The sequence below is a fragment of the Mustela nivalis genome (assembly GCF_964662115.1).
Source record: "Mustela nivalis genome assembly, chromosome: X".
Lineage (NCBI taxonomy): Eukaryota > Metazoa > Chordata > Mammalia > Carnivora > Mustelidae > Mustela > Mustela nivalis.
In genome coordinates, this window is record NC_139040.1 from 86034916 (window position 1) to 86047991 (window position 13076).

Here is a 13076-nt window from a genome sequence, read left to right on the forward strand (position 1 = left end):
AGCTGTAATCATCAAGACTATGGTACTGACACCAAAACAGATAGATATATCAATGGAACAGAACAGAGAATCTAGGACCTAGGAATGAACTCTCAATTCTATGGACAATCAATCTTTGACAAAGCAGTAAAGAATATCCAATGGAAAAAAACAACAACAGTCTCTGCAGCAAGTGGTGTTGGGAAAATTAGACAGCCACATGCAGAACAATGAAACTAGATCATTTTCTTACACTATAAACAAAAATAAATTCAAAATGAATGAAAGACCAAAGTGTGAGATAGGAATCCATCAAAGTCCTATAGTAGAACACAGAGACCTCAGAGACAGCAACTTATTTCTGGACATGCCTCCATAAGCAAAGGAAATAAAATAAAATAAAAAATGAACTATTGGGACTTCATCAGAATAAAAAGCTTTTGCACACCAAAGGATACAATCAACACAACTATAAGGCAACCTAGGGAATGGGAGAAGATATTTGCAAATGACTTATGAGATAAAGGGCTGGTATCCAAATCTATAAGGAATTTAGGGGAATATACCTGGATATCTATCAAACCATTTTGAACATCCATGAAATCAGTCTGAGATGTAGAAGTATATATCTGGATATCTACAAGCAGAAAAATGACTTCTCCTTGAAAGGTCGGATATGTATAGTCATTAATGTAAAGGAAGTTATAGGGAGACTAACAGAAGTGGGGTAGCCTCCATAAGCTGACTTCTGGAAAGTGATATAACATGGGAGTGTTATAACATGGGACCACAAAATCAGAACCTTTAGTAAGGGACTCAGTAAGACTGAAATTATTCCCTGCATCTTCTCAGACCACAATGCTTTGAAAGTGGAATTCAACAAGAAGAAGAAGTTTGGAAGTAATTCAAACACTTGAAGCTAAAGACCATCCTGCTCAAGAATGGGTGAACCAGGAAATTAAAGAAGAACTTAAACAATTCATGGAAACCAATGAGAATGAAAGCACATTGATCCAAAACTTATAGGCTACCACAAAGGCAGTCCTAGGAGGGAAATGCATAGCCATCCAAACCTCTACCAAAAAATTAGAAAAAAAAAATAGCAAATGCACAAGCTTAACTTAAACCTGAAGGACCTGGAGAAAGTACAGCAAGTAAGGCATAAACCAAGCAAGAGGAGAGAAATAATAATGATTAGAGCACAGGTCAATGAAATAGAAAACAGTGAAACAGTAGAACAGATCAAAGAAACTAGAAGATGGATCAAAGAAACTAGAAATTATAAGATTGATAAATCTCTGGCCAGAATTACCCAATAGAAAGGGGAAGGAGGCAAATTAGTAAATTCATGAGTGAAAGGGGAGAGATCATGACTAACACCAAGGAAATAGAAACAATTATTAGAAATAATTACCAGCAACTATATGCCAACAAATTAATCAATCTAGATAAATCAACGCACTCCTGGAAACATATAAACTACCAAAACTGAAACAGGAAGAAATTGAGAATCCAAACAGAACATTAACCAGCAAAGAAATTGAAGCAGTAATCAAAACTTCCCAAAAACCAAGAGCAAGGCCAGTTGGCTTCCCAAGGGAATTTTACCAAATATTTAAAGAAGAAATCATACCTATTTTACTGAAGCCATTCCAAAAAATAGAAATAGAAGGAAAACTTGCAAACTCATTCTATGAGGACAGCATTACCCTGATCCAAAAACCAATTCTCAAAATGGAGAATTACAGATCAATATTCCAGATGAATATGCCTGTCCAAATATTCAATAAGATCATAGTTAATAGGACCGAACAGTATATTAAAATGATAATCCACCATGAGCAGGTGGGATTTATTCCTGGGATGCAAGGGTGGTTCAATGTTCACAAGACAAACAACATGATAGAGCACATTAATAAAAGAAAAGACAAGAACCATGTAATCCTCTCAATTGATATTGAAAAAGCATTTGACAAAACACAACATCTTTCCTGATTAAAAGTATAAAGTACTTTTTTTCCTGATAAAAATATTCCCTGATTCAAAGTATAGGGATAGAGGGAATATACCACCATATCATAAAAGCCTACAGCAAATATCATTCATTATCTATGAAAAGCCTACGGCAAATATAATTCTCAATGGAGAAAAGCTGGGAGCTTTTTCCTTAAGGTCAGAAACACAACCGTCATGCCCATTATCACCATTATTGTTCAACTAATTACTGGAGGTCCTTACCTCAGCAATCAGACAACAAAAAGAAATAAAATGTACTCAAATAGACAAGAAAGATGTCAATCTCTCTTCACAGGTGATGTGATATCTTACATGGAAAACACAAAAACTTTACCCCCAAGTTGTTAGAATTCATACAGCAATTCAGCAACATGGCAGAATACAAAATCAATGCACAGAAATCAGTTGCATTTCTATATATTAAAATGTAACTGAAGAAAGAGTAATTAGGGAATTGATTCTATTTACAATAGCACCCAAAACCATAATATATCTAGGAATAAACCTAACCAAAGAGGTAAAAAATGTATACACTGGAAACTACAGAACCTTTATGAAAGAAATGGAGGAAGACAAAGAGAGATGGAAAAACATTCCATGCTTGTGAATTGGAAGAATAAACATTGGTAAAAATGTCTATGCTTCCCAGAGAAATCTACACTTTCAGGGCAATCCTTATCAAAATATCATTTTTCACCATACACAAAGACAAACTCAAAATGGATGAAAGACCTCAATGTGAGACAGGAATCCATCAAAATCCTGGAAGAGAACATAGGCAGTAACCTTTTTGACATTGGCTACAGCAACTTCTTTCAAGACACACCTCTAAAGGCAAGGGAAACAAAAGCAGAAATGAGGTTTTGGGCTTTGTCAAGACTAAAAACTTCTGCACAGCAAAGGAAACGGTCAACCAAAGAGGCAATTGGTGGAATGGGAGAAGATATTTGCAAACGACATTACATATGAAGGAGTGGTATCCAAAATGTACAAAGGACTTATCAAACTCACCACTCCCCCCCCCAAAAAATTATCTAGTCAAGAAATGGCCAGAAGACATGTACAGAGACTTCTCCAAAGATGTAGAAATAGATAGCAACAAATGAATAAATGTTTAACATCACTAGCCATCAGGGGAATAGAAATGAAAACCTCAATGAGATACCACCCAGCATAATCTCTTCCAGTTCCGTCCATGTTGCTACAAAAATTGGGTATTCATCTTTTCTGATGGAGGCATAATACTCCATAGTGTATATGGAACACATCTTCCTTATCCATTTGTCCATTGAAGGGCATCTTGGTTCTTTCCACAGTTTGGCGACTGTGGCCATTGCTGCTATAAACATTGGGTACAGATGGCCCTTCTTTTCACTACATCTGTATCTTTGGGTAAATACCCAGTAGTGCAATTGCAGGGTCATAGGGCAGCTCTGTTTTTAATTTCTTGAGGAATCTCCACACTGTTTTCCAAAGAGGCTGCACCAACTTACATTCCCAAAAACAGTGGAAGAGGGTTCCCCTTTCTTCACATCCCCTCCAATACATGTTGTTTCCTGTCTTGCTAATTTTGGCCATTCTAACTGGTGTAAGGTGATATCTCAATGTGGTTTTAATTTGAATCTCTCTGATGGCTAGTGATGATAAACATTTTTTCGTGTGTCTGATAGCCATTTGTATGTCTTGATTGGAGAAGTGTCTGTTCATATCTTCTGCCCATTTTTTGATATGGTTGTCTGTTTTGTGTGTCTTGAGTTTGAGGAGTTCTTTATAGATCCTGGATATCAACCTTTTGTCTGTACTGTCATTTGCAAATATCTTCTCCCATTCCGTGGGTTGTGTCTTTGTTTTCTTGACTGTTTCCTTTGCTGTGCAGAAACTTTTGATTTTGATGAAGTCCCAAGTTTATTTTTGCTTTTGTTTCCTCTGCCTTTGGAGACATATCTTGAAAGAAGTTGCTGTGGCTGATATCGAAGAGATTACTGCCTATGTTCTCCTCTAGGATCCTGATGGACTCCTGTCTCATGTTGAGGTCTTGTATCCATTTTGAGTTTATCTTTGTGTACGTTGTAAGAGAAGGGTCGAGTGTCATTCTTTTACATATAGCTGCCCAATTTTCCCAGCACCATTTATTGAAGAGACTGTCTTTTTTCCACTGTATATTTTTTTCCTGTTTTGTTGAAGATTATTTGCCCATAGAGTTGATGGTCCATATCTGGGCTCTCTACTCTGTTGCACTGGTCTATGTGTCTGAGATACCACCTTACACCAGTTAGAATGGTAAAAAATTTACAAGCCAGAAAACCACAAATGTTGGCACAGATGTGGAGTAAGGAGAACCCCCTTACACTCTTGGTGGGAATGAAACCTGCTACAGCCACTCTGGAAAACAGTATGGAGGTTCCTCAAGACATTAAAAATAGAGTTAATCTCTCCTTCTATTTTCAATGATAGCCTAGATGGATATAGTATTCTTGGCTGCATGTTTTTCTCGTTTAGTGCTCTGAAAATATCATGCCAGCTCTTTCTGGCCTGCCAGGTCTCTGTGGATACGTTGCTGGGGGGAGGGGGTTTGGGAGAAGGGGGTGGGATTATGGACATTGGGGAGGGTATGTGCTTTGGTGAGTGCTGTGAAGTGTATAAACCTGGTGATTCACAGACCTGTACCCCTGGGGATAAAAATATATGTTTATAAAAAATAAAAAATTAATTAAAAAAAAAATAGAGTTACCCTGTGACCCAGAAATTGAACCACTAGGTATTTACCCCAAAGATACAGGTATAGTGAAAGAAGAGGTACATGCATCCCAATGTTCATAGCAGCAATGTCCACAATAGCTAAACTATGGAAGGAGCTGAGATGTCCTCAACAGATGAATGAATAAATAAGTTGTGGTTTGTATATGCAATATAATGTTACTCAGCCATCAGAAAGGATGAATACCCACCGTTTTTGTTGGAATGGATGTTATTGAAGGAGATTATACTAAGTAAAATTAGTCAAGCAGAGAAAGACAGTTATCATATGGTTTCACTCATAATGTGGAATATAAGGAATAGTGCAGAGGGCCACGGGAGAATGGAGGGAAAATAGAATTAGAAGAAATCAGAAAAGGAAGAAAAACCATGAGAGATTCTGGACTCCATGAAACAATCTGAGTTTTACAGAAGGGAGGAGGGTGGGGGGATGGGTATCTGGGTGATGGGTATTGAGGAAGGCACATGTTGTCATGAACATTGGGTGTTATGTGTGACTAATGAATCATTGGACACTACATAAGAAAATAATGATGTAGTACATGTCGGCTAGCTGAACATAAAAAAAAGATAACTTATGAAACTCAACAGCCAAAAATCAAATAACCCAGGCAATGAATGGGCAGAAGATATGGACTGACATTCCTTCAAAGAAGACATACTCGGTTAACAGACACATAAAAAAAATATTCAACATCATTCGTCATGAAGAAAATGCAAATCAAACCATAATGAGATATCACCTCACACTGGTCAGAATTGCTAAAATTAACAACTCAAGAAACAATAAACATCAGCATGGATGTGAGGAAAGGGGGATACTCTTCCACTCTTGTGGAATGCAAACTGGTGCAAAACTGTCTGCAAAACAGTATAGAGGTTCCTCAAAATCTTAAAAATAAATCTACTTTATGAACCAGCTATTGCACTACTAGGTATTTATCTAAAGAATGCAAAATAGTGATTCAAAATGACATATGCACCCCAGTGTTTATAGCAGCATTGTCCATAGTAGCCAAACAATGGGAAAAGCCGAGATGTCCATCAAGATATGAGTGAATAAATAAGAGTTTACACACACAGACACAGACACACACAGAGGAATACTACTCAGTCATCAAAAAGAATGAAATCTTACCATTTGGGACAACTTGGATAGAACTAGAGTGTAATATACCAAGCAAACTAAGTCAGTCAGTCAGAGAAAGATAAATACCATATGATTTCACTTATGTTTGGAAATTAGGAAACAAAACAGAGGAACATAGTGGAAGGGTAGGAAAAATAAAATAAGATAAATACAGAGAGAGAGAAAACTATAATAGACTCTTCATTATAGGGCTGAAACTGAATGTTGCTGGAGGGGAGGTGGATGGGGGGGTGGGATAATTGGGAGAATTAGGGCACTTGTTATGAGCGCTAGGTGATATACAACTAATGAATCATTTACTTGAAACTAATGAATCTACCCTGAACCTAATAATAATACAAAATAACAAATTTGAATTAAAAAAAGAAAAAATTTAAAAGAAATATGATATTGATATTATGGAAAACTGATATCAGGAATTTTTTTTAAAGATTTTATTTATTTATCTGACAGACAGAGATCACAAGTAGGCAGAGAGGCAGGCAGAGAGAGAGAGTAGGAAGCAGGCTCTCCACAGAGCAGAGAGCCAGATGCGGGGCTTGATCCCAGGACCCTGGGATCATGGCTGAGCTGAAGGCAGAGGCTTTAACCCACTGAGCCACCCAGGCGCCCCGATATCAGGAATTTTAATGTGATAGTAATCTTGTGCATATTTTAAAAATTCTTTATCTTTTAAAAATATATTTTGAAGTATTTGACTATGATGATGGTGTCTGAATTTGTTCCAAAATATTACTGGGGAGAATGGAGGAGTCAGTAGGGATATGAAAATACAAGATTGGCCATATACTGATATAATTGTTAAAGTCGGGTGAAGAGTACCTGACAGTACAGTAAACTATTCCACTTTTACATTTTGAAATTTTTAGGTTAAATACTTAATATATATTTATACATGTATGTACGTATATACACACATGCATGCACATGCATACACATGCACACACACGTGTGTAATCAACCTTCACTGTACATGAAAGAGAAGCAAAGAAAACATCAATAAGAAGAGTGTCACAGGAATATTGTGACAATGCAGCCTGGAAAATGATCACTTTCTCAGAACCTCAGGGCACAGCATCTAGAATTCTGGTTTCTTCTATACAAATCCTAATACAGCAAATGTAATGCAGTGCATGTTTGCGAGAAAGGAAGGTCTCTTTCTTATCCGTGGTGTCCACAACTCAATTCTGAGCTGGAGATTATTGGGGAGAAGGAGTTTCCAAAGCAGGATGTACAAACTAATAACTGAGAATCTACACCTAGCCCATAGGCAGGTTTCTTTGAGTCCATGGTGCTGTAATATTTTTAAATTTTATGCCAGCATTCAAAACCTCAGACATTTCACATAAAATATTGCTTTTCTTGTTTTCCTTAAAAAATGGGAAAATTTGGTAATGCTTAGTTGGATTTGAGTGACAATTCTCTTTTAGATGGGGCAGTGCCCTCCAGTTTGGCACAATCTCCATCAGGTCTGCTTTACTTTTTCTTTCTTTCTTTCTTTCTTTCTTTCTTTCTTTCTTTCTTTCTTTCTTTCTTTCTTTCTTTCTTTCTTTCCTTCCTTCCTTCCTTCCTTCCTTCCTTCCTTCCTTCCTTCCTTCCTTCCTTCCTTCTTTCTTTCTTTCTTTCTTTCTTTCTTTCTTTCTTTCTTTCTTTCTTTCTTTCTTTCTTTCTTTCTTTTTTCTTTCTTTTTAAAATTGCCTTCGGCTCAGGTCATGATCTCAGGGTCCTGGGATCGAGTCCCACATTGGGCTCTCTGCTCAGCGGGAAGCCTGCTCCCCCCCCCCCCGCCTGCCTCTCCATCTACTTGTGATCTCTCTCTGTCAAATAAATAAATAAAATCTTAAAAAAAATTTCTTTTCAGTGTACAAGAATTCATTGTTTATGCACCATACCCAGTGCTCCATGCAACATGTGCCCTTCATACTATCAAACACCAGGCTCGCCCTCCTTCCCACCCCCCGCCCCTTCAAAACCCTCAGATTGTTTTTCAGAGTCCATAGTCTCTCATGGTTCATCTCCCCCTCCAATTTCCCTCAACTCCCTTCTCCTCTCCATCTCCCCATGTCCTCTTTTTTCTTTTTTTTTAATATGCACCTTTTTCTTTCTAGTGAACAAAGGTATGCTATAGGTTAGTGGATTGTGCCTAGCTCCAAAAGCCTACTTTAATTTGACTTAGTTTAAATTGCCTTTGTGCTTTCTAATACTCAGTAAAACCTGTGGGAATCTGATATCAAGGGAGGGAGTGATATCTTAGTTCCTTAATCTTAGCACAAGTGTTATTACTTCCCTATTAGAAAGACCCATGAGTGTTTAATGGGGATAATGCCTATTCAGAAGACACCAGAATTAGTATTTTCCTACATTGGTTTTATAAAAGCTACATTTGAGTAGGAACAAGACATAAGGGTAAAATCCATTAATGAAACCTGTGTCCATGAGTATAAATGGGTCAGTCTTTATTTCAAGACTTTCTTCTCTTCCTATCTCTCACAGACTCTGTGTATGTGTGTGTGTTGAGAATAAAGTGGAGGTGTGCAGACCTGTATGGATTCTGCGGTGGGCTCTTGGTGTACACTTTGCTGCATCCTGCAAAATCACATTGGTGAATCCGTCTTCTCTTCAACTCAAGAGACTCCTCTCCCTGCATTAAAGTCATTGCTGATGGTCTGAGCAAAGAAAGAAAAATAGCACCAAAGAACGGTTTTACTATGGAAGCTAAATAAATGGCCTTACACACAGTGGGATCACCTCATACATAGATTTAATGTATGCAAATTTAATAGTTGATCTTCAAGAGAAGAAATAATTCAATTAGTTCAAGCAATTCCCTCAACTAGGCCATTCTTCTCAGTAGGGGCAGGTCCCAGGAGGTGGTAATGTTACCTTGGGTGGTTTCTGTTCCCAGTGTGAGCATTCCACTCTAACAGGAATCAATTTTGTGTTTACATAAATGTATTTTTTCATACTACATAGTTGTTAAAAGGCAATAGAACTACTTGATTAGTTCTAAGATTGGAAGCAAAGAATGCTGTAAACTTACAGAGAGAAACAGTATGCAACTGTACTTAATGTGAAATTAATAGATTTTCAAGGGCAAAATTGGTGGTCTAGACAATTAGAACGTAACTCTGTCATAACATGCATGTTCATGCACATGTGTGCATACAAACTCACACCTTCACTTGCAATGCAATTTACCTATCCATGTTTTTTGCTTTTTAATTTTTTTATGTTATGTTAGTCACCATAGAGTACATAATTAATTTTTGATGCAATGTTCCAAGAATCATTGTTTCTGTATAACACCCAGTGCTCCATGCAACATATGCCCTCCTGAATACTCATCATTGGGCTAACACGTCACTCACCACCATCCCCTCTAAAATCCTCAGTTTGTTTCCCAGAGTCCATGGTCTCTCATGGTTCCTCTCTCCCTCTGATTCTCCCTCTTTATTTTTCCCTTCCTTCTCCTAATGGCTTATATTCCAGAAATAAGTGAAACCATATGAAAATTGTCCTTCTCTGCTTGACTTATTTCACTTAGCATAATCTCCTCCAGTTCCATTCATATTGATACAAATGATGGATATTCATCCTTTCTGATGGCTGAGGAGTATTCCATTGTATATATGGACCACATCTTCTTTATCCATTCATCTGTTGAAGGGCACCTCAGCTCCTTCCACAGTTTGGCTATTGTGGAAACTGCTGCTATGAACATTGGGGTGCATGTGCCCCTTCTTTTTACTACATCTGTATCTTTGGGGTAGATACCCAGTGGTGCAATTTCTGGGTCATAGGTTTTTTACTACATCTGTATCTTTGGGGTAGATACTGTCATAGGTTTTTACTACATCTGTATCTTTGGGGTAGATACCCAGTGGTGCAATTTCTGGGTCATAGGGTAGCTCTATTGGTAAACTTTTGAGGAACTTCCACACTGTTTTCCAAAGTGGATGTACCAACTTGCATTCCCACCAACAGTGTAAGAGGGTTTCTTTTCTTCACAACCTCTCCAACATTTCTCATTTCTTGCCTTGTTAATTTTTTCCCTTTCTAATGGTGTAGGGTGGTATTTCTCTTTGATTTGAATTTCCCTGAAAGTTAATGGTGTTCAAAATTTTTAATGTTTGTTAGCCACTTCTATGTATTCTTTGGAGAAGTGTCTGTTCATGACTTCTGGCCATTTTTTGACTAGATTATTATTTTCTTTTGGTTTTTTTGGGGTGTTCAGTTTAAAATGTTCTTTATAGATCATGAATACCTTGCCTTTTATCTTGTAGTGTGATTTGAAAATATCTTCTTTCATTCTGTGGGTTGCCTCTTTGTTTTGTTGACTGTCTCCTTTGCTGTGCAGTTCTTTATCTTGATGAAGCCCAAAAGTTCATTTTTTGTTTCCCTTGACTTTAGAGACCTGCTTTTAAAAAAATATATTTATTTTTTAAATTTCTTTTCAGTTTTCCAGAATTCATTGTTTATGCACCACACTCAGTGCTCCATGCAATACGTGTCCTCCACAATACCCACCACAATGCTCACCCAACATCTTTTGCCTCCCAAACCCTCAGTTAGTTCCTCCCCTTCCCCTCCCAAACCCTCAGTTCCTCAGAGTCCAGAGTCTCTCATGGTTTGTCTCTCCCTCCAATTTCTGCCAACTCCCTTCTACTCTCCATCTCCCCATGTCCTCTGTGTTATTCCTTATGCTCCACTAATAAGTGAAACCATAAGATAATTGACTCTCTCTGCTTGACTTATTTCACTCAGTGTAATCTCTTCCAGTCCCGTCCACGTTGATACAAAAGTTGGGTATTCATCCTTTCTGATGGAAGCATAGTACTCCATAGTATATATGGACCACATCTTCTTTATCTATTTGTCTGTTGAAGGGCATCTATTTTCGTCCCCACAGTTTGGCGATTGTGGCCATTGCTGCTATGAACATTGGGGTACAGATGGCCCTTCTTTTCACTACATCTGTATCTTTGGGGTAAATACCTACTAGTGCAAATGCAGGATCATAAGGAAGCTCTATTTTTAATTTCTTAAGGAATCTCCACACTTAAGACCTGTCTTGAAGGAAGTTTCTGTGGCCAGTGTTAAAGAGGTTACTACCTATGTTCTCTTCTAGGGTTTTGATGGATTCCTGTCTCACATTGAGGTCTTTCATCCATTTTGAGTTTATCTTTGTATATCGTGTAAGAGAATGGTCCACTTTAATTCTTCTCTATATTGCCATCAGATTTTCCCAGCAGCATTTATTGAAGAGACTCTTTTTTCCATTGGATATTTTCTCTTGCTTTGTCAAAGATTATTTGACATAGAGTTGAGAGTCCATATCTGGGCTCTCTCTTCTGTTCCAGTGGTTTATGTGTCTGTTTTTGTACCAAGCTTTCTTGGTGATCACAGCTTTGCAATAGAGCTTGAAATCGTGCAATGTGATGCCCCCAGCTTTATTTTACTTTTTCAACACTCCCTTGGTGACTGGGGTCTTTTCTGGTTCTATACAAATATTAAGATTTTTTTTTATAGTATGTTGAAAAGTACCATTGGAATTTTGATCAGGATGGTGTTGAAAGTATAGATTGCTTTGGGCAGCATATACATTTTGACAATGTTGATTTTTCAGATCCATGAGCATGGAATGTTTTTCCATTTTCTTGTGTCTCCTTCAGTTTCCTTCATGAGTTTTCTGTAGTTCCTAGAGTATAGAAGGTTTCCCTCTTTGGTTTAGGTTCATTCCAAGGTATCTTAAGGTTTTTGGTGCTATTTTAAATGGAGTTGATTCCCTAATTTCTCTTTCCAAAGTTACATTGTTAGTATATAGGAAAGCAATTGATTTCTGTGCATTGCTTTTGTATTCTGCCACATTACTGAATTGCTGTTTGATTTCCAGTAATTTGAGGGTGGAGTCTTTTGGGTTTTCCACATAAAGTATCATGTCATCTACAAAAAGGGAGTTTGACTTCTTTTTTTTTTTTATCAACTTGAGTACATTTATTTCTTTTTATGGTCTGATTGCTGTTGGTTGAAATTCTGGTACTATGTTGAAAAATAGTGGCAAGAGTGGGCATCCTTGTCGTGTTCTTGATCTTAAGGGAAATTCTCTTAGCTTTTCCCCCATTGAGAATGATAATCACTGTAGGCTTTTCATTGATGGTTTTTATGAAATTGAGGGAAGTTCCCTCTATCCCTACACTCAAGAATTTTAATCAGGAAGGGATGCTGTATTATGTCAAATGCTTTTTTTGGCATCAATTGAGAGGACCATGTGGTTCTTTTATTTCCTCTTACTAACCTGTCCTATCACATTGATTGATTTGTGAATGTTGAACCATTATTGCATCCTGGGGATAAATATCAGCTTGTTATGGTGCATAATTCTTTTACTGTACTGTTGGATCCTATTTAGCTAGGATCTTGTGGAGAATTTTGGCATCCATACTCATCAGGGATATATTGGTCTGAAATTCTCCTTTTTGATGGGGTATTTACCTGGTTTTTGGGTCAAGGTAATGTTGGCCTCAAGGAAGTTTTCCTTCTGTTTCTGTTTTTTGAAACAGCTTCAGGAGAGTAGATATTATTTCTTCTTTGAATGTTTGGTAGAATTCCCTAGGGAACCCATCAGGCCTGGAATCTTGCTTTTTGGGAAGTTTTTGATCATTACTTCCATCTTGTTACTGGTTATTGGTCTATTCAGCTTGTCAATTTCTTCCTGATTCAGTCTTGATAGTTTATAGGTTTCCAGGAAGGCATCAATTTCTTCCAGGTTGATTAATTTATGGGCATATAATTGTTGATAATAATTTATGATTACTATTTCCATTTCTTTGGTGTTAGGTGTGATCTCTCCCCTTTTATTCGTAATTTTATTAATTTGGGTCCTTTTTCTTGCCTTGTGGATAAGTCTTGCCAGTGGTTTATCAATCTTATTAATTCTTTCAAAGAAGTAGCTTCTAGTTTCATTGATCTGCTCTACTGTAGTTCTGGTTTTTATTCATTGATCTCTGCTCTAATCTTAATTATTTCTCTTCTCATGTGTGGCTCAGGCTTTATTTGCTGTTCTTTCTCCAGTTCTTTAAAGTGAAAAGTTAATTTGTGTATTTGAGATTTTTCTATTTTTTTGAGTGAGGTTTGGCTGGCTTTGTATTTCCCCTTCAGGACAGTCTTTGCTGCA

At 37.3% G+C, this 13076-nt stretch overlaps 1 protein-coding gene across 1 annotated transcript in view; it reads right to left on the reverse strand.

Annotated features, from left to right (window-relative positions):
- Positions 1 to 13076, reverse strand: part of KLF8 (KLF transcription factor 8) — a gene marked incomplete at its 3' end in the record, with an annotated part of 258713 nt that overhangs the window by 28355 nt on the left and 217282 nt on the right. Inside the window, 2 exon segments of the mRNA XM_082717462.1 lie at positions 8443 to 8465; positions 8467 to 8568. Of these exon segments, the coding sequence (XP_082573588.1) occupies positions 8443 to 8465; positions 8467 to 8568 (125 nt within the window).